Source organism: Oncorhynchus keta, chromosome 32, assembly GCF_023373465.1.
Source record: "Oncorhynchus keta strain PuntledgeMale-10-30-2019 chromosome 32, Oket_V2, whole genome shotgun sequence".
Taxonomy (NCBI): Eukaryota; Metazoa; Chordata; class Actinopteri; order Salmoniformes; family Salmonidae; genus Oncorhynchus; species Oncorhynchus keta.
Window position 1 is genome coordinate 26,078,592 of NC_068452.1, and position 22,143 is coordinate 26,100,734.

The window sequence follows — 22,143 nt, forward strand, 5'->3', positions numbered from 1 at the left end:
TCTCACAGTACCTGGGGGTGGGGGGTGAATACCGCAGATGCCAGGGTACAAACATTCCTTCAGGGTGAGGAAAGCCCCACAGATCCCCCTAAAAGTGTACAAACATGTGTTTTCAATGTCCTCTCTATGTCGGGGCATATAAAAGCAGCATAGCAAGATGGTTCTAAAAAAAAGCCTGTAGCTCCTCACCTCTGACTTGGCCTATCCAGTGGGATGAATGGAGCTGGGCTAGCAGTGTTTATGGGGTCGATCATATGGGGGTTTACGTTGTTTGGCCTTTGTCTTTTGACTTCTGACACATGCCCTCTAAGAGGCCACTGAGAGGAGTGAAGTGCAAACAAAGCTTATTGAAGAGTCGGGGAAGAAAGCTGGGCATGGTGGGAGAATGGGGGAGGAGACTGATATAGGAGAGAGAAAGGGAAAGGAATGGAGATGTAAAGAGAGGGAGACAAACTGATAGAGGAATAAAGATAGAAAGGACTACCAGCAGATGGATATACAGTAGGGGGGGGACACTGATTAAATGGAGAAAGAGGAAATGGAAAAAAGACAAACGCATATAGAAGAAAAGGGGAGAATGTGTGGCATAGATTCTAGTCATCAGTAAGATGGAAGGAATGAGCAACATTAGTTTAGTGGAGAGAGAGGGGAGTCTGCGTAAGAAAGATGGATAGGGAAAAGGAGGGAGGATAAACCGGGCATGGAGAGGCTTGGCCCAGGCAGCACTGAAACATCAAAGCCATGGGCATAGTCCCTCTGGTGACTGGGGAGAGAGACGGAGGGGGAGATGGAGAGAGAGAATCACACAGAGAGAGAAAGAAAGATAGGAGGGAGGCACCCTGGTAACGAGGGAGCGGAGCGAGATAAAGTGTGAATGCTGGAGAGAACGAGTGCGGCGCCCCAAGTCCCCCACTGCAGCATTCAAATCAAATTGTATTAGTCACATGTGCCGAATACAACAGGTGTAGTAGATCTTACAGTGAAATTCTTACTTATCAGCCCCTAACCAACAATGCAGTTAAAAAAAATATATGAATAAGAAATAAAAGTAACAAGTCATTAAAGAGCAGAAGTAAAATAACAATAGCGAGACTATATATATAAAGGGGGGTACCGGTACAGAGTATGTGCGGTGGCGGTTAGTTGAGGCAATATGTACATGTGGGTAAAGTTATTATGTGACTATGCGTAGATGATAACATCAGAGTAGCAGCTGTGTAAAAGAGGGGGGGGGCAATGCAAATAGTCTGGGTGGACATTTGATTAGATGTTCAGGAGTTTTATGGCTTGGGGGTAGAAGCTGTTTAGAAGCCTTTTGGATCTTGACTTGGCACTCTGGTACCGCTTGCCATGCGTCCTCTTTTTTCCTGTAGTCCACAATCATCTCCTTTGTCTTGATCACGTTGAGAGAGAGGTTGTTGTCCTGGCACCACACGGCCAGGTCTCTGACATCCTCCCTATAGGCTGTCTCGTCGTTCTCAGTGATCAGGCCTACCGCTGTTGTCATCTGCAAACTTAATGATGGTTTTGGAGTCATGCCTGGCCGTGCAGTCATGAGTGAACAGGGAGTACAGGAGGGGACTGAGCACACACCCCGGAGAGGCCCCTGTGTTGAGGATCAGCATGGCGGATGTGTTGTTACCTACCCTCACCACCTGGGGGAGGTCCGTCAGGAAGTCCAGGATCCAGTTGCAGAGGGAGGTGTTTAGTCCCAGGGTCTTTAGCTTTTTGATGAGCTTTGAGGGCACTATGGTGTTGAACACTGAGCTGTAGTCAATGAATAGCTTTCTCACATAGGTGTTCCTTTCGTCCAGGTGGGACAGGGCAGTGTGGAGTGCAATCGTTTGCATCATCTGTGGTATGCAAATTGGAGTGGGTCTAGGTTTTCTGGGATAATGGTGTTGTGAGCCATGACCAGCCTTTCAAAGCACTTAATGGCTACAGATGTGAGTGCTATGGGTCGGTAGTCATTTAAGCAGGTTACCTTAGTGTTCTTGGGCACAGGGACTATGGTGGTCTGCTTAAGATGTTGGTATTCCAGACTCAGAAAGGGAGAGGTTGAAAATGTCATTGAAGATACTTGCCAGTTGGTCAGTGCATGCTCGCAGTACACGTCATGTTAATCTGTCTGGTCTTGCGGCCTTATGAATGTTGCCATGTTTAAAGATCTTACTCACATCGGCTGCGGAGAGCGTGATCGCACAATCTTCCGGAACAGCTGGTGCTTTCATGCATGTTTCAGTGTTATTTACCTCGAAGCGAGCATAAAATTAGTTTAGCTTGTCTGGTAGGCTTGTGTCACTGGGCAGCTCTCAGCTTAGCTTCCCTTTGTAGTCTGTAATGGTTTGCAAACCCTGCCACATCCGACGAGCGTCAGAACTGGTGTAGACTGATTCAATCTTAGTCCTGTATTGATGCTTTGCCTGTTTAATGGTTCGTCGGAGGGCATAGCAGGATTTCTTACAAGCTTCCGGGTTAGAGTCCCGCTCCTTGAAAGAGGCAGCTCTAGCCTTTAGCTCAGAGCGTATGTTGCCTTCTGGTTGGGGTATGTACGTACGGTCACTGTGGGGGGGGGCATCATCGATGCACTTATTGGTGAAGCCAATGACGGATGGTGTACTCCTCAATGCCATCGGAGGAATCCTGGAACATATTCCAGTCTGTGATAGCAAAACAGTCCTGTAGCTTAGCATCTGCTTCATCTGAACACTTTTTTTATTGATCTAGTCCCGGGTGCTTCCTATTTTAATTTTTGCTTGTAAGTGCAATCAGGAGGATAGAGTTATGGTCAGATTTGCCAAATGGAGGGTGAGGGAGAGTGTTCTCTCTGTTTACTGTGGGAGTATAGGAAATAATATGAGCTACAATCCTTTTGGCCTTTGGGACTTTGTGGTGGTAGCTGGGGAATAGGCCGCCACAGTTCCTCATCCAATTGGAGACAATGTTCTGTTGGACGTCACCAAACTTCATGTAGGGATAGATGATTGTTGTGATTTATGTTCTGCCCAACATAACTCAGTCCAGTTGCAAGCCTGGAAGTGATAATGGGACAACTGTCATGTCAAATAAGACAGTATGTCAGCTTATAAATACAGCCCTAGCCTGTGGCATCTTGTAAACTGGGGACATTGTGAAATGGTGGATTGAATGACTGTATAGAAAGCTTTGATAATCACACACACAAACGCCACTGACAGGAGAGGAGAGGAGTGATTCAGTGAGGGTCATTGATCAGAGGGAGCAGGGAAGCAGTAGGTAGGGATGTTCTGGTCTGCTGTCCTTCTACACGCCTCAGGAGCAGAGCAGGGGCAGCCACCCACACTGGGCTCTGAACGAGAAGCTCTCCGCACTCACTCCATATATCCTCTTTCTTTACCTCTACCTCGCTCCCTCCCCTTTCCCTCTAGCTCATCTATTTCTCTCCTCTCTCTTGCCCTCCTCTTCCAACCACCTCCTCAATCTCTACCTCCTGCCTCTCTCGTCTCTGTCTGCTCTCTTTCATCCTATGTAGTCAAGCTCACTTTCATAATGGCTCTGATCTCCTGGTTCAAATGCACTAGATTACTCCAACTGATAGAGAGGCTACCTTATGAGCCTTGACATTCTGTTCTGCAGAAATGCAAGCCTTCCACCCACTTTCCTTCTCTCTCTCTCTCCCAGCACATCTCTCACATAGCAATGACTATTAAAAATACATAAAACACAAACCCAACTCCACCTAAGCAACGTGGTAGAGTGTGAAAATGTCTCCGTAGCTCCACGGACATTTATCATTGATTATGTTTTAAATATGTACAGTACGAGTCAAAGGTTTGGAAACACCTACTCATCCAAGGGTTTTTCTTTATTTTTGACTATTTTCTACATTTTAGAATAATAGTGAAGACATCAAAACTATGACATAACACATATGGAATCATGTAGTAACCAAAAAAGTGTTGAACAAATCAAATATATTTTACATTTGAGATTCTTCAAATAGCCACCCTTTGCCTTGATGACAGTTTTGCACACTCTTGGCATTCTCCCAACCACCTTCATGAGGTAGTCACCTGGAATGCATTTCAATTAACAGGTTTGCCTTGTTAAGTTAATTTGTGGAATTTCTTTCCTTTTTAATGCATTTGAGCCAATCAGTTGTGTTGTGACAAGGTAGGGTGGTATACAGAAGATAGCCCTATTTGGTAAAAGACCAAGTCCATATTATGTCAAGAACAGCTCAAATAAGCAAAGCGAAACGACAGTCCATCATTACTTTTAAGACATGAAGGTCAGTCAATCTGGAAAAGTTGAACGTTTCCTCAAGTGGAGTCACAAAAACCATCAAGCGCTAGGATGAAACTGTCTCGAACGAGGACCGCCACAGGAAAGGAAGACCCAGAGTTTCCTCTGCTGCAGAGGATCAAATGTTATTTGTATTATTGTTTCACTTCTCTTTTTGACCTGCACTGTTGGAGCTCTGAGCTTAAGAATTTCACTTTACCCTGCAACTACATCTGCGACCCTGTGCATGTGACTAATAAACTCATCTAAAATCTAAGTCTAATACAGCTGCTCGCCCACACCAAGGTCCCCGCAAACCACCGTAAATCTGAGATCCCACTCGCCACATACCTGCTACAGTTTTAGCTGTATTGCAGTGGAAATGTAGTAGTCTGGGAGGGATCCCTGCCATAGGTAAAACGGACTACGGGTTGCAGTTTAGGTGAGTGGTGGGTAGAACTTATTTTCTTCCATTTAATTGTTGTTAGCACCAGCTAGCCCAGTGGTTCACAACTTTGTGGTATGTGGGTATGCAGGGTTTTATTGAAGCCCATTAAAAAAAACAGGATTACATTATTTTCCTGACAGGAAGGAAGGAGGTGCATTGTTAGTCCCTCCCTGTAACACGAGGTTATCTCTGTCGTTCTCCATGAAGCTCTTATCCTAAAGATAAAAACTCTTTACTGCATTATCTTCCTACTCTTTTTTTTTCTCCCTATTGAAAGACGGTGGTTTTTGGGACAACTGGAAGCGCTCTAGACTTGGGTATATTGTTAACAGAGAGGGGAACAACTAAACAAACTATCTGGAAAAGGGGTCGTCCGAGGAAGGAAGTGTGTTTGGTGTGTATGAGGTCACACGCTTTCACACAGGCTCTCACACACATACACTCTACCACGCTATAGCTGCACACATTAGTTCACATTAGTCTTGGGCACTGACCGTTTTAAACCACTTCTGTTTGCTTTGGGTTGGATTTCAAATGGGTCTGGTTCGTAGTGGATCTCAATGGGGAGGTATGGAACTGATATGTTTGTATTTCCAAGGGTGTCTGTCGTTAGCATTAGCAATTTAGCATTCAGGTTTAGGCTGTTCAGTGATTCCTGGCTTTGTTTGACTAACTCTGTTTTTCTTCTCATCTGTTGCACCCATTTACACACACACACACACACACACACACACACACACACACACACACACACACACACACACACACACACACACACACACACACAGCCACGAGTTCGGCCCACCTGGAGGACCTGGCCTACCTGGATGAACAGAGACACACTCCCCTGAGGACCTCCCTCAGGATGCCCCGTCAGAACTCTGGGGCCGGGCGCTCCGGACACGACCTCAGAGGTAGGCCTCATATTACTCTGGGTGGGGGTGTGGTGGATAAGTGGGCTGGTTTAGGATCTGAATGGGCTTGTTTAGGATCTGAGTGTGTGGGATACTGGTGGGGGGGTGTAGATTGATGAGGAAATGGGGGTGGAGGCATTTTGGGGTGTGGGTCAGGGAGTGGAGGTGGGGTGATTTAGGGACTGGGGTTGTGAGGGGTAATTTTGTGGTGTGTGCTAAATCTGATTCATCTTCCTATTTACTCCCACTCTACCTTGACCACTCTCAAAATCTCTGTGTGTGTGAGAGAGAGATTGTGTGTCTTGGAGTATACTTGTAAATCAGTGTGTTAGTAAGTATGATGAGTGTATATCTGTGTAGACATACTTGGTGCACTCAGTCCCTCTAAACCCCTATTCCTGCCTGGTATTGGGTGATGTAACCCTCCCTTTGGGCCTGGTACACCACACGCACGCACACACACCCTGGTACACCTTAATCCGTCTCCCCTCCCAGATCAATGTTATCGACCTTCGCTCCTCACCACTCCCTGGCTCATCTGTCACTGCAGGGGTCCTGTCTGAGGTCCCATCACTCATGGCCAAGGCTTTTTAAGGCTTAAATCACACTCACACTAGCAAAGACACACACTGAACACACAATGAACACGCACAAACAGACTTGCACACACACACGCACACAAACAGATATTCATATGTATACACACAAACGCACACACCCTATCTTTCTCCAATTCTCTATACCTCTCCCTCTATTTCTCCCACTCTATTCCCTACACTCTCTCTGACTGTATTTTTAGCCCCCTGCCTGTCACACTATCATGCTTACCACAGCACTTTCTTCCTAAGATCAGACCACACCGGGAATGAAAACTCATTGAGATATCGCCTTACCTTTGCCTTTCTTACTCCTCAGTACAGAACTACTGAACGCACACACTCTCACAACCTCGGCTCTGAGGCATATACAGAAAACATGGGCTCCAACAACAAGAAATATGCTCAAATGATATTTGTATGTGTCTGAGGCTTCATCCTAGGATCAGGGATGAAATATTAGGTGTGGCTCCCCACCACCCTGCTCCCTCCCTCCCTCTCACCATCCCCTCTCCTCTCCTCTGCTAGCTAGCTGCACCAACCCTCCCATCCATCTTCCCCTTTCTCTTCCTCTTTCCCTGCCCTTCCATTTCTCTTTCTCATGCTTTGTCTCTCTCTCCTCTCTTGCTTTGTCTCTCTCCTCTGTCCTCTGCCTCAGCTTCTGCTTACAGCCATGCCTGGCAATCTAACTCACGTAAGTGATGCTCCTCTCTTTATCTTCTCCCATTATAAGGCATTATACTGTTCTACATCAGTTAATGCCATGTTATAATGATGTGCTTATTAAACTAGTGGTGCTGTATTAGTAGGAGTACAGTATCCCTCTACTACAATATGTTATCTAATCCCCTGCCCGCCGCTCTGCTAAACATATGTACTTGTTATATACAGGCAGTATCTACCCATACACTTAGTAGTTCTGTTTCATTATGTAGTTCTTAGTATGAAGCCCAATGGTGGCGTTCACCCATGGTGTGTGTTATTCTGATGAACATCCCCCTCTATGGGTGAGAAGCTGACGTTGCACTGAGGAAATGACAATGACAGTGCAGTGGACTCTACACATCAAGTCCTGTGTCTTTTCCCTCACCTGTAATCTGTCCCCTTCCTCTCTCTCTCCAGTACGCTTTGCCCCCTACCGCCCCCCGGATATCGCCCTCAAGCCCCTTCTGTTCGAGGTGCCCAGCCTGACAGCTGATTCGCTCTTCACCGGGAGGGAGTGGCTCTTCCAGGAAGTGGACGCCCGTCTTCATGGCGACGACTCGGCAGCCAATCGAGGTGTGGTTGTCGTGGGCAATGTGGGCTTCGGCAAGACTGCCATCATCTCCCGCCTGGTGGCACTCAGCTGCCACGGCAACCGCATGAGGCAGATCGCCTCGGACAGCCCCCACGTCTCGCCCAAACGTATGCTTATACCGTCCTACATGAGTGTGTGTGTATAACAATGCTGGCTGCTGCTAGAAGGGCCTGTTGTACTGGGCAGTGGTGGAAAAAGTACCCAATTGTCATACTTGAGTAAAGGTATAGAGATACCTTAATAGAAAGTTACTCAAGTGAAAGTCACCCAGTAAAATACTCCTTGAGTAAAAGTATTTGGTTCTAACTATACTTAAGTATCAAAAGTAAATGGAATTGGTAAAAGTAACATAAGTAAAAGTATGAATAATTTCAAATTCCTTATATTAAGCAAACCATATGGTACCATTTTCTTGTTTTTAAAATGTAGATAGCCAGGGGTACACTCAGACATAATTTACAAATGACGCATTTGTGTTTAGTGAGTCTGCCAGATCAGAGGCAGTAGGGATGACCATGTGTTCTCTTGATAAGCGTGTGAATTTGACCATTTTCCTGTCCTGCTAAGCATTCAGCATGTAACGAGTACTTTTGGGTGTCAGGGAAAATTAATGGAGTAAAAAGTATATTATTTTGGGGGGGGAGTGTAGTGGAGTAAAAGTTGTCAAAAATATGAATAGTGAAGTACAGATACCCCCCAAAAATACTTTAGTGTTTTAAAGTCATTAGACACTGGGCATGTGTCTTAAGATGCGAATAAAAAGCATTTGTGTCTGTGTAAATAATGCACACAGGAAATGCACTCAACTCCCTCCTTTCTCTCTCTTCCCCCCTCTCACACTCGCTCTCTCTCTCCCTCCCTCCCTCCCTCTTGCTCTCTCACCCTCTCTCAGATGGAGAGACCCTGCCCCTCACCCAGCCCCAGCACTCCCATGGCACCCTGGGGGGCAGCTGCCCTGGCACGCCCGAGATGAGGAGACGCCAGGAGGAGGCTTTACGGCGGCTCGCCTCACAGGTACAGTACTACTACACCACCACACCATGGCTGGATCTCAGTAGTCTTAAGTACCATTCAAAACCCCCCCTGACTAGCTGTGTGAATCCTTGCTAAGAGGTACATGTCTGGTTTACACTATGTTCTATTTTTATTTGAACGTTCTACACCGGTGTGCCTTACTGAACGTGGCCTGGATTCAACTAATTAACTGGTCATTGAGACATTGCTAAGGGGGAAGGTGTGTTGATGCTGTCAAAGCCTGCTCACCTGCTCCTTTGTTCTTCAGTGTCAGCAGCTTTTTCCTACAGCGTCTCTGGTCTGGTAACTGTCTCTGCCCTCTGACCTCCTTGTGGCCTGGTTCCTCTCCCTTCTCACTCTATTATTCATTCTCTCTATCCGCTGCCACTTCTCTCATTCTCTCCGTTATCTGCATTCTGTTCATTCTACATCCTTTTCTCTCTCCATGCTCTCTCCCTATGTCCTTAACCCATCCTGTCTAGCAACACTGATGCTAATATCTTCCTTTAGTCACTTAGCACTCTCTCTCTCCCTCTTCCTCCATCCACTGTCAACTCCTGCTATCCAATATGGCTCTTCATTCCTTCTCTTTTTCTCTGTCTATCTCCCTCTCCATTCCATTTTCATGACTGGTGGTGTTGTGCAGACACAGCAGAAAAACAAAAGGGTAGCTCTCACTCCCCCCCCCCATCTCTCTCTCTTCTGTCTCTATCTTGTTTCCTCTGTCTCTCTGTGCTATGGCCTAATGAAATATGCATAGGCCCAGGGAGCAGTGTTCCAGCCGAGCCATTAGATCCCCTTAGCGGCCACATGCATTCTTAATGATAGCCTGCTCCAGTGGTTGCCCCACACTCACACTTTACACACCCACACTACACACAACTCTACCACACACAAGCATCACAAATACTACACACATCCCTGTGGATGTCAGTTGCCAGAAGTATACGGCTATGAATCTGTGTATGACCTTCGGAGTGAAGCTCTCTAATCTAGTCTGAAATGTTCCTGAGGGAAGCTTTACGTTGGAGCCAGTCTGTGAAACTGGCTTTCTTCAGCACTCCAAGTCCACTCTATCCAAGGCGGCGCTGTATTATACTGTACATTCAACTACAGATCTAGGATCAGACTGCCTAACCTTATCCAACAAGGGGGTTAAAAATGATCTGATCCTGGACCATTTCACCACCCCCAGGGTCTTAGTGCCAGTCAACTCCTCTGACACACTAGAGACAAAGACCTGACAGTCACAACAAGCTACACAGCAGTCATCACTCTTCAATGAATAATGTAACATGGTATTGTTTTTCAACAATGTTTTAATGAATCCTCAATATGTAGCTGTGCTTCAGTCTGCTTTAACTCTCTTGTGTCATAAAGATAATAGTGGTTAGTTGGCACAGAATGTCACCTAGGCCTGTTTGGTTCGTGTTTTATTTGATTGTTATGTGCTGAAGATTCAAGACGGAATATATTTGTGTGGGTTGATTTGCACCCTCTTCAAATCCAATTTTTTTGGGTCACATACACGTTTAGCAGATGTTATTGCATGTGTAGCGAAATGCTTGTGGATTCAGTTAAATGTACCTCTCTCTTTGGAAAAATAAAGTGTGATAATCAGAGATATCTAGATAAAATGTATTTTCAATTTCAATGGGATCACCTATATAAACGTGATCTTTTTTTTTATCTCACTTCCACTCTCTATCGCCCCCAGGTGGTGGCATACCACTACTGCCAGGCGGACAATGCCTACACGTGCCTGGTGCCAGAGTTTGTCCACAACGTGGCGGCTCTGCTGTGCCGGGCACCCCAGCTCATGGCCTACAGGGAGCAGCTGCTACGGGAGCCCCACCTGCAGAGCACCCTCAGTCTGCGCTCCTGTGTCCAGGACCCCCTCAATGCCTTCAGGAGGGGCGTGCTGGAGCCCCTCGACGTCCTGCACAGAGGTCAGGGGTGTTCAAGGTTTTATGAAACTGCACAGGAGCTGTGCATTTGATAAATTGTAATTTTCTCTCAGGGTTTGGGCCAGCTCCATTCATGTTTTCCAAAAAACAACAAAATGCCCCATCTCAGTAGTTATTAGTCCATTCTTACCACTCCTTGTCCTGATAAACAACCTTGTTGTCTTTGTGTTCATCAGAGAGGAAGATAGCATGTGAGGAGGACCTGATCATTCTGGTAGACGGGCTGAATGAGGCAGAGTTCCACAAGCCGGACTACGGCGACACCATCACCTCCTTCTTGTGTAAGACCATGGAACGCTTTCCTCCCTGGCTCAAACTGGTGGTCACCGTCAGGACCTCCCTACAGGAAATCACACATCCCCTCCCGTTCCACCGTATCTCTCTTGACCGCCTGGAGGAGAATGATGCCATAGACCAGGACCTGCAGGTAGGGTTCAGGTTTACACCAAACCATCTGTCTGACATCTTTACTCTCTGATAGTCATCTCTCACTTCAACCTCAATCATTGTTGTAAAAGTAGTCAACCGTGATTTAAAACGATTATCAACTATTGTGATAAAAGTGGTCATGGTGATAGTATTACCCCCCCCCCCAAGTTATCATGATGCTGAACTCCTTTTTCTCCCTGACCTGCAGGGCTACCTGCTGCAGAGGATACAGGGCAGTGCTGAGATCCAGAGCAACGTGTCTCTCAACGGGCGTCTGGACAACGCAGCCTTCGCCAAGCTGAGCACCCACCTCAAGGCCCTGAGCCGCGGCTCCTACCTCTACCTGAAGCTGACGCTAGACCTCATCGAGAAGGGCTACCTGGTGCTCAAGAGCTCCAGCTTCAAGGTGAGTCTGTGTCTCGGTCCTGGAGCTATATACTGTATGCCTCAAGGTTTTTGCTTGTGTTCCATACTCTGCCTGTTTGTCTGTTTATCTCTCTCTGTGAAAGTTTTTATGATGTTTCCTTACAAAACTGACCCGAGGTGTTTCTCCATGTCTCCCCCCAGGTGGTGCCGGTGAGCCTGGCTGAGGTGTACCTGCTGCAGCTCAACATGCGTTTCCCCACCCAGTCGTCCTTCGAGCGTGCCCTCCCCCTGCTCAATGTGGCCGTGGCCTCCCTCCACCCCCTCACGGACGAGCAGGCGTATGGGGCAGTGAATGCTGGTGCCGTGCGAGGCCCCGCCCTGGACTGGGAAGATTTCCAGGGGCGACTGGAGCTGCTATCGCCCTTCCTGGTGCGGAGGAGGGACGGAACACGTATGTTCACACACCCTTCCTTCAGGGAGTGGCTCATCTGGAGGGAGGACGGGGAGAAGACCAAGTTCCTCTGTGACCCGAGGTAGGGAGACACTGGTCCCCTGAGAGGAACAAACAGACCCTCTGCAAAGCCAGTGTGTACCTGGAACATCAATGTTTACAGCTGGAATTTGTGGAGCTTTCTGTTCTTAATTTCTCTCCCTCTCTCTACATCTTATCTTTCTCCACTCCCTCTTTTCTTCCTCCCTTCTCCTCCTCGCCATCTCTCTGTCACTGTAGGAGTGGCCACACACTCCTGGCCTTCTGGTTCTCACGTCAGGAGGGCAAACTGAACCGGCAGCAGACCATGGAGCTGGGCCACCACATCCTCAAAGCACACATCTTTAAGGTAACGACACACCACCACAAAATCACTACAGCATGCTAGCACACCTCCAACATCTGGGTCAATAGGTTCTACCAACTGTGCAGTAACACTGTTGTTGATATTACTGTTATCTTCTCCACAGGGCCTAAGTAAGAAGGTTGGGGTCTCCTCGTCAGTCCTGCAGGGGCTGTGGGTCTCTTACAGCACAGAGGGGCTCTCCACTGCTCTGGCCTCACTGAGGAACCTTTACACACCCAACATCAAGGTACTGGACACACACTCACAACAGCAGTGGCCTAACCAAAGCACTATTACATTAAATGTTTGGTGTATTGGTTATATGTCTGACACTCCTCCCTCTAGGTGAGCCGTTTGTTGGTCCTAGGCGGCGCCAATGTTAACTACCGTTCAGAGGTTCTGAACAACGCCCCATTGCTGTGTGTCCACGCCCACCTGGGCTACGTGGAGACAGCCGGCCTGCTGCTGGAGAACGGAGCGCACGTAGACGGGGAGTCCGACAGCGGCCTCACCCCACTGGGCTACGCCGCCGCCGCTGGACACCTGTCCATCGTCACTGCGCTCTGCGCCTGCAAGGCCAAGGTCAGGGACCAACCACCACTACTGTGCATACTGTCACTTTGGCAATTGAGGTTTATTACAACAGCATTATGATGCATTTACACAACACAATATAACTCTCTGGTAGCAAAATGTACCAATAGGTATTTTTAGGTATAATGACCCTCTCTCTCCCTGTGTGTAGGTGGACCACCTGGACAGGAACGGTCAGTGTGCGCTGGTGCACGCTGCACTGCGAGGACACCTGCAGGTGGTCAAGTTCCTGATGCAGAGTGACTGGAACCCTGACGGACAGCCTCAAGGAGCCTTCACCAAGAGTCACGCTGTCCAGCAGGCCCTTATAGCAGGGGCCAGCATGGGATACACAGAGGTACACACGCATGTGCGCACGCACACACACACACACGCACACGCACACGCACACACACACTGTACACATACTAAGTCTGAATGTTGTCTCCTGTACAGATCGCCTCTTACCTATTGGACCTGCCAGAGAAGGATGAGGAGGAGGAGGAGCGAGCACAGATCAACAACTTTGACACACTCTGGGGAGAGACTGGTATGTGTTATATTAGTTTGTTTGTGTATGACTGTATCAAAGTCTGTCGAATGCTTTTACCCACACTGACCCTGGCTTCCCTCTCTCCCATTGTAGCGCTGACTGCAGCAGCAGGCAGGGGGAAGCTGGATGTGTGCAGGCTGCTGTTGGAACAAGGGGCAGCGGTTGGACAGCCTAACCGCCGGGGCATCGTGCCTCTCTTCAGCGCTGTGCGCCAGGGACATTGGCAGGTGGGTGGGCACTTTTGAATTTTGCACCCATTTATTATTTCAAGTCACCAAGCCATGCAACTTGAATTCGAAATATGAAAATACACTACTAGCAATGATAGAGAACAATGGTGACAAAAAATACTAACGTAGCTACATGCTATCTGGTTTCTTCCTCCTCAGATAGTGGACCTGCTGTTGAACCATGGAGCTGACGTCAACATGGCAGACAAGCAGGGCCGCACACCCCTCATGATGGCCTCCTCAGAGGGCCACCTCGGCACAGCAGAATTCCTACTGGCACAAGGTCAGAGTTCAGTTCATCCTCAACATCACCACCACCCACTCTACTACTCTCATTGGTTCAGAGTACCTAGCGTAAAAGTACAAAGGCAACTGCAAAAGTGTAGGTTTGACTTGCACATGGGCAACATGTAGCAAATACATAAAGTGTGTAATATTTAGTAATGGACAAAAACAGCTGCCAAGTCGCCATGTTATGACCCTGGCTGCCATGGAAACGTGACCTTTAACCCCCTCTTGCAGGTGCTTCTCTGGCCCAGATGGACAAGGAAGGTCTGACTGCTCTGAGCTGGGCGTGTCTGAAGGGCCACATGCCATTGGTGCGCTGCCTGGTTGAGAGGGGCGCGGCCACTGCCCACGCCGATAAGAGTGGACGCACCCCCCTGGACCTGGCCTCTTTCTACGGAGACTCAGAAGTGGTAAGTGGTCGTTGGTCGCCACGTTGATGACCTCCCCATGGCAGTGCAGCACGGAGAAAGTTTTCACTGTTGTTGATTGGAATAAGTACCTGAAGGTAGAATGCTCTTCTGTTCTTTCTCTCCTCCTCCTCTTCATTTTCCCCCTCAAATTTTCTTCATCCTTTAACTCCCATCTTCCCTCTCTTATCCCCCCGTCTGTCTGTCTCCAGGTGCAGTATCTGGTGGACCACGGGGCGATGATAGAGCATGTGGACTACAGTGGGATGCGACCTCTGGACCGGGCCGTGGGCTGCAGGAACACCTCTGTGGTGGTGGCTCTGCTCAAGAAGGGAGCCAAGATGGGTACGAACTGACTAGAGGTCACTAGTCACACACAGATTTAAAAACACTGGTGTAAAGGACTGTCTTCTAATTGTGCAATATTGTTCTACTTTAGCTTCAGTGGTTTAGCTACAACTTTAGTCAGTTACAGTTCTATTCAGTATACTGGTGTTTCCCCTCGGTAGGACTATAGTGGCCATTGACTCCTAGAATGTTGTCAACTACAGCCTGAATCTCTTCCCTATGTGGTTTGGTGCTCACCAAGGCTTCGCCATGCCTTCCTCCCCAGGCACCACTAACCCCCCTCCTCTGTTTCCACCATGTTTATAATGGTGGATGTGAGGCCCCTCCCTCTGCTCCTACTGCTGCTGACATTGCTGTTGCACCTTTTTCTTTTGCTGACACACTTTTTTGGCCACAGCTTCTCACTTCTGCCTCTTTCTGTTCTTTTCTTCATCTCACTCACTCCCTCCTCCCTACTCACTCACTTTTCACTTTCTCGCACACACACTCTCTCTCTTGGTTCCTCTTATTGGGTTGGTTACATTATATTTCCTCTCATTTCACCCACCTAACTCCCTTCTCTAACCTGTCACTCATAACCCTGGCTCCGCCCCCTCCATAAATCAGGTTATCAGACTCTTCCCAGTCAACCCCGAGGTAACACACAGTTTGCCCTCTCTCTGTATACATCTCTGATCTCACTCTCTCATCCTCTTTTTTTTTTACCCTCCTTTCTCTTTATATGTGGCTTTGTGAAGTGAGCTAACCATTCAAGTCATCCACTGCCCGATAAGAGATTGTGACACAAACACCACAAGGCCCACAGTCCATGCATTCCCCCTGCTGGTGGGAAGCCATAAATGCATGTGTGAACCCCCTCTGCTCTGGCATGGCTTGTGCTTGCCTGTCCCCCGTACACATAGCATGCAGAATAACACAGAATAACTCTGGCTAATAATGAGATATTATTGTATATTCATGTTGGGTGAGATTGGCATTGGCGCATAAATAAGTTGATTGTTTTCCCAGTGGCTTTACTAGAGATTAAGTTATTGATTCTGTACTTGAGTCAGATCCTTCCTGCACTAGGTATGACATCAATATCTATGTATCCATCTGTTAGCTGAGCGCTTAAATGGCACATGCAGGGGCAAAGAAACCCCAAACCTGTCTGTCTCAGTAAGTCACGCCATATTTATCTTGGGTAGAGCTTCATCATCATCTCGACCTCTCAACTGGTTTCGCTCCACTCCGAGGTGAAGTTGCCCCTACCTACAGATCTAGGATCAGTTTGCTCTCTCCAAATGCTAACGTAAACCATTAATGAAGGGGGAAAACAAAACAGACCTTAGATCAGCATCTAGGGGCAACTTCACCCTACTCCTTTCTGTATTGCCCTTCTCATTGTCGGTCCTTGTACTCTGAGACATGCCCCCTCTTCCTGTCATTGCCACTCTCCTCCGGCCACTTCCCGTTACCCATCATGGCCCCTGCTGTCTTCCGCCAGGTCCGGCCACCTGGGCCATGGCCACCTCCAAACCCGACATCATGATCGTCCTGCTCAGCAAGCTGATAGAGGAAGGAGATGGTTTCTACAAGGTCAGCCCTTCCTAGAATATAGCAATATAGCACAGTGGTCATTGAGGGCTACTGTTGTGGTGCCAAACCGTACTAGTCTCTCGCCTTTCTGAGGGTTTTTTCTTCTACCCGTCCTGTAGAAAGGTAAAGTGAAGGAGGCGGCCCAGCGGTACCAGTACGCCTTAAAGAAGTTCCCCCGCGAGGGCTTCAGCGAGGACCTCAAGACCTTCAGAGAGCTCAAGGTGTCCCTCCTCCTCAACCTGTCCCGCTGTCGGAGGAAAATGAATGTGAGTGACACTCCACTGCACCCTCCTCTATCCCCTCACCCCACCTGGCTGTGACTGGAGCTGCTTTTTTTTGCTTACACTCAACAGCATTACCATCTGCAAGGTTTACCAAGACATTACAATACAAAACAACTTTATTATCCCTCATTGGGATGTATGCTTGTTCATTGTGCTTACAATAGAACGACCCAAACAAAGATATTTAGCTCCTCTGATAGATTATAAAACCGCACGCGGATTTAAGCAGTGTAAAAATATTGGTTTCAAAAGGTTGATGACTGCAATATCATTGTGCAAAATGGTACAGTAGATCAGACTTCAACATAATAGCTGAAGGTAAATCTCCCTCAACCATAGCCTCATCTAACCTAGGCCCATATCCCTGCATCTTCCATTCCCTCTTATAGTTTGCTTGGTTTTGGTTTGTGTTTGTAGCTCTGGTAACTTTAGAGGAGGTGCAAGGGGAGGTTGGTTTGGGTCAGAGCCATAGTGGCCAGCTGAGGTTCTAATGACAGAGCAGTGCAACAGCGGTTTCTGTGTGTGTGAATGTGTGTTTGTCTTTTGTGTTTGTATGTCTCTGAAAGTCTGTGTCCTGTGTTTGTTCATATCAATGTTTTTAATTGCTCAATTTACATGGTTTCGTCATGGACTCGTGTATTATTTTTTATTCGTCAGTGTCATCCATTTGTCTTTCAGTTCTTTTTTTCTTGGGTGTCTTCTATCTGAACCCAAGTTTCCATCGATCTCATCGACTCAGTTATTCACTTCTGTTTTACTCTGTATGGTTATATGTATGACTGATACAAGACTCCTGAATGACTCATGTTTGACTCTGTACATGGTTCTATGTACGACTCATCTATAACCTTTTTTCCATTCATCTCTTGACTCATTTTTGACTCACTTCTTGACTCATTTCTGACTCATGTACCGCTCCACGCGTGGCTCTGTGAATGACTGTCGGCCCTGTTGCTGTTGTTGCTTGCAGGACTTTGGGATGGCTGAGGAGTTTGCTACCAAGGCGCTAGAGTTGAAATCCAAATCGTACGAGGCCTTTTACGCCAGAGCCCGTGCCAAGCGCAGCAGCAGGTAACCGTAGCGACGGGGAGAACAGGGAGGCGGAGGCCTAGCGCAGAGTGAGCTCAGCCTTAGGATCCAATTGGGCCCTCTCATGTCACATGATCACCAGGTTTCCAATGCGCTGTAGACAGATGACTACAGGGGGACATAATAGAGTTCATGAGCATTTTGGCCATGTTTTCACCCTATGTCATGTTGAGTGGTTTTTATGTCTGCTTACACATCCTGTATCCCCTTAGCCCTATGACTTGTTCATTCTCTTGCTCATTGTCATGGCTCATTTTTTAAATGTTTTAGTGTACTTTGCCCGACTACTATGTGAGGGCAAGTAGTTTGAACAGTTGTGGTGCTGTCATTTTGACCACATGCTACTCCCTCAGTCTTTGGTTTCATGCTTTGTCGTGCTCATCTGTACCCCCTCCACCTCTCCTGCTCCTCCCTCATAATGCTTTCTCTTTTTTCTCAATCTCCCTCTTTTCTCTCTTGATATTCCCCTCTTCACCCCCTCGTGTATCCACCTCAGGCAGTTCCACGCAGCCCTGGAGGACCTGAATGAGGCCACCCTCCTTTGCCCCAACAACCGGGAGATCCAGCGCCTGCTGCAGAGGGTGGAGGAGGAGTGTCTTCAGTTCGAGGAGCAACAGGAGCTGGACCCTCCCCCATCCCCTCCCAGAGAGCAGGCCCCGCCCCCTCCCCAGTCCCTGGAGCCCCGCCTGGAGGACATGCAGCCGGTGCAGGACCTGTTTGAAGAGGACGAGGACTACCTGGAGCAGGACCTAGAGAGCCTCCCCATGGGCATGACTCCCGAGCCCCGCTCAAGCCCCTCTGGCCTGCCTCTCATCCAGAGCCTGCTGCCCTCCCCGGGCCACCGCAACTCGCCCTACCTCTCTGGAGGCCCCTCCATGGTCCAGGCTTTCGAGCTGCCCCCTAGCCCCCCTTCCATGTCCTCCCCCACGCGCCAAGGCTACCAGTCCTCCTCCCCATCACTTTCCCCGACGCACCAGAGCTCCCACTACCGGCCTAGCCCTCCGCACACCTCCACAGCCCACCAGGCTTCCGCTACGCAGTACAACTTCAGCCCACCACCTTCGCCTCTCCGCCGGGGGCAGTACCACGCCAGCCCCACCTCAGAGAGCGGAGGAGGTCTGTACCGGCCACAGTCGGCCTCAGCCCGCTACCAGTCGGAGCAGATACCCGGCCGGCCGAAGTCTCCACTGTCTAAGATGAGCAGCCAGCGCTCCTTCCAGCTGCTCTCCCAGCAGCAGCCTCCCCAGCAGGGCCAGTGGCTGCAGCCTGCCAAGGCCCAGATCGTACGCACCAACCAGCCCAGCTCCGCTGTGCACTCCAGTGCTGTGCTGGGCACCAGTGCCTACAGCCAGATGGCCCACTCCATGAGCACCCGCCTCCCCCCCGACCTGGCCGAGCTGGGGGACGGAGTGAATATATTCCCCAGTGCCCTGGAAGGGAGGCCCACGCTACAGGTGCAGGCCAGCCTCAGTGCAGGAGCACTGTACCAACATGGTGGGATCCAGATGGTCCCAATGGAGGACGAGCTCCCCCAGCGGCCCTCCTCAGCTTACCGGCCTGGAGGTCCGCGCTACAGCCAGGCCCCCCAGATCAGCCGCAGCCAGTCGGCAGCGTACTACCCTGTCTCACCTCAGATGGAGATGGAGATGGAGTTAGAGATGGAGCACCAGGCGGCGCTGGGATCACCGGAGAACCCCCACGGCTTGCGCCGACCTGTCAGTGCCACCAACGCAGAGCCAAAGCCACACGCACCCACTCCCCGGCCCCTCATGCACTCCCAGAGCGTAGGCCTCCGCTTCTCCCACTCCAACACAAGCCTGGGTGGGGTCTCTGCAGCTAATCTAGTCCCAGGCTTCCGTGGCTCCACCTCAGCCCAGCAGATGGAAATCCCTCTACAGCTGTCCTACGAGGATGGTAGTGTCTACTGCGACGACCTCTCGCCTGTGTCACCTCCGCAGGGCAGCGACATAAGGGTGGTGGGAGGGACGTACCCAGACAAGGCGCTCCGCTCCAGAAACACACCTTTCATGGGCGTTGTCGACAAGACGGCGCGGACTCACCAGTACCTGCCACCACAACCGCAGACAATAGGGCGCTCCTGGGCCATCTCTTCCCTGGACACGGTAGTGACAAGCTCCACCACGTCTCCAGGGAACATTGGCCCTCAGCATGGCTACAGCCAACAGCCCAGCCTGGGACACATTGCCTACTACAACCGCACCAACAACGCCCACAACGGGCACCTGGACGATGACTACTACCAGCCACCAGCTAACAGCTCACGGGATGGCAGGGCAGATGGCATGGGCCGTGTGAGCCAGGTGCCATCCTACCCAGACGTCAAGGTGGCCCGGACGCTGCCTGTGGCCCAGGCATACCAGGACAGCGAGTACATGCAGCACTCCAGGGACAGGCAGGGCCCCACGTCCCCTATCAAACCAAAGAGACCTTTCGTGGAGTCAAACGTTTAGGGAGGGACTGAGGGAGAGGACTGATAAGCCTGCAGATATTTTGATTTGCAATGACTTAGAGACAACCCCAAGGGTATGTGATGAGACTGGGAAGGCAACACTACTGCAGACAAACACATTTAAACTCTCCTCCCATGCATCTTCTTTGCCTCTGTCCTTCAAAGCCATTTACTATGGATGAATACAAGAAAGCCTAAAACTGCAGTTTGCCAGGTGAATCCAACACCTCCAGTACTCCAGAATATGTTGGCCTTCTGTTTGCAGAGTAGTTTGTATAGTCAGTGGAGGGGGCAGGGATGATCCACAACTTTAGGAACTGGAGTCTGTTGGAAAAGCATGTAGGAGGACTAATACCACACGCCCTGACCTGGAAACCTGCAGATCTCAAGCAGGGGAGACTGCTGCCTGCCGTTTTCTCCCTGCCCCTCAATGCCTGTCCTGGGATGGTCACACTCAAGCCATGGGCACTTCTCTGCTTAACCTGTTGAAGTCCAAACTCTCAATGCCTTCTTCAGAATAACTCAATAGAAGGCCGCCCTTCACGAAGACCATGTTCTCTGCTGTAAATGTGACTGAAAAGAGACTTCAACATACTTGTACATAGGAAAAGCAACACACAAAAAAGTAATATTTATCATTTAAGTTATGTTTGTAAATACATTATATATTATTTCCATTGGATTGTGTTTTTGTTTGCTCAAGAAGTGACATGCAGCAGGCTTTGTGAAGCTTTTGGGAAACGGGCATTTCTTATTTTCCAATAACTTGAATGTTTCCTTTTACAGTTGAATTATCTCTACCAGCCAAATCTGCAGTTATTCAAACATAACACTGTACTACATACACTTTTGGCCACTAAAGGGTCAAAGATGTTGGCAGCATGCACACATGACTTCAAATGACCCAAGTGGTCATTGAAGGACTATTTTTATCCGTCCATAAAACAATGGAAATTAGGTGGTCAGACGTTGTCTTCAATATAGAACAGAAATGGGTCCAAAGCTAATATTTAGGTTAAGGATGTAAACCGTGTTATCAATTGTTGTAGTCAGCCTATATATATTCAGAAACGTACAAAACCATCCAACGTCTACACTTTCTTTAGTGCATTTTCATGAAACTAGATATGTTTTGAAAAAATACACTGAAGAAAGTGGTGTCAAGACTAGGCTGCATTACGATCTATCTATACAAGGTTGTCAATTGATGGATTTCAGGCAACACCCTTTATCCCCTACTGACACTTAGTATGAACAACAATCAGTTAAACAGATACTTCTCTTACAAGAACATATGAACCCCTTATCTGTGAAGTTTACATTTTTATTTACTGTAGTCTTCATTGTCATTTTTACTCAGTCATTTGTTACTTTAAAATGTCAAACATTTAGGCTAACAGTTTTATTTATATCTACTGTGTATTGGTGTGCTTGATTGTTTGGTAATAGGTGGAGCCTCTGATCAGACTGTTCATAAACACTCCAACCAGGAAGTTAATGAGCCAGTTGATTGATATTAACAAGCGGTGCATCCAAAGGTTAACCCTACATCTGAGCCTGTTGCAGGAGGGACTTATCCCTACAGTCAATACCCTCATGTCTGGATTAACACCCAAAATAACATTTATTTTCAATAAACGTCTTTTTTTTTTATATATATATAGTTTGTGTAAATAATTGTACATGCTGTGCTGCATAGAAATGCATGTTTGTTCTCTGCTTACTCCCATGCTGATATAAACATGTCATATTTGTTTGTATAGCAGTTATCAATATTTGGAGAGGGAGGCAGAATCTTTTTTAAACTGTTTTTTTGGGCTTGCTGAGCAGAGTTCTGTAAATTGTCTGTATATGTGAGTTGTGGTGTTTTTGAAACGAGAAGGTAATAAGAAACATGCAATTGTAAAATGTACTTATTTAAAACTGGTTACCACTTCAAGGAAAATAAATGTGGGTTGGCTCTTACTTTCAGCTTGTTGACAGACTAACAAACACCTATTGAGTCATGCATCTTTAATAAGTGATAGGAAGGCAATATAGGTTTAATTGTATAGAACAAGTTTCCACAAGTGAAAAGAGGCAGCGATATTGAATCAAGTGATCTTAGTTAAATTATTCAAACAAGTAGATGCTTTGAACAAAGCAAATTACAATACAAAACATTCATACACAAACCATCGACTGTTAAATCTA

At 48.1% G+C, this 22,143-nt stretch overlaps 1 protein-coding gene across 1 annotated transcript in view; it reads left to right on the plus strand.

The window, feature by feature from the left end:
- The window catches only part of tanc2a (tetratricopeptide repeat, ankyrin repeat and coiled-coil containing 2a), a 33,366-nt gene extending 11,451 nt beyond the window's left edge, over positions 1-21,915 (plus strand). The window contains exons 5-24 of the mRNA XM_052491069.1: positions 5,500-5,625; positions 7,344-7,625; positions 8,411-8,532; positions 10,250-10,481; positions 10,676-10,926; positions 11,137-11,334; positions 11,496-11,827; positions 12,025-12,133; positions 12,255-12,377; positions 12,476-12,712; positions 12,876-13,061; positions 13,160-13,253; positions 13,350-13,483; positions 13,646-13,769; positions 14,009-14,184; positions 14,394-14,526; positions 16,016-16,107; positions 16,227-16,373; positions 17,362-17,462; positions 17,977-21,915. Of these exons, the coding sequence (XP_052347029.1) occupies positions 5,500-5,625; positions 7,344-7,625; positions 8,411-8,532; positions 10,250-10,481; positions 10,676-10,926; positions 11,137-11,334; positions 11,496-11,827; positions 12,025-12,133; positions 12,255-12,377; positions 12,476-12,712; positions 12,876-13,061; positions 13,160-13,253; positions 13,350-13,483; positions 13,646-13,769; positions 14,009-14,184; positions 14,394-14,526; positions 16,016-16,107; positions 16,227-16,373; positions 17,362-17,462; positions 17,977-19,951 (5,174 nt within the window). The 3' untranslated portion in view covers positions 19,952-21,915. The remainder of the gene's footprint in view (positions 1-5,499; positions 5,626-7,343; positions 7,626-8,410; positions 8,533-10,249; positions 10,482-10,675; positions 10,927-11,136; positions 11,335-11,495; positions 11,828-12,024; positions 12,134-12,254; positions 12,378-12,475; positions 12,713-12,875; positions 13,062-13,159; positions 13,254-13,349; positions 13,484-13,645; positions 13,770-14,008; positions 14,185-14,393; positions 14,527-16,015; positions 16,108-16,226; positions 16,374-17,361; positions 17,463-17,976) is intronic.
- Positions 21,916-22,143: the final 228 nt, after the last annotated feature.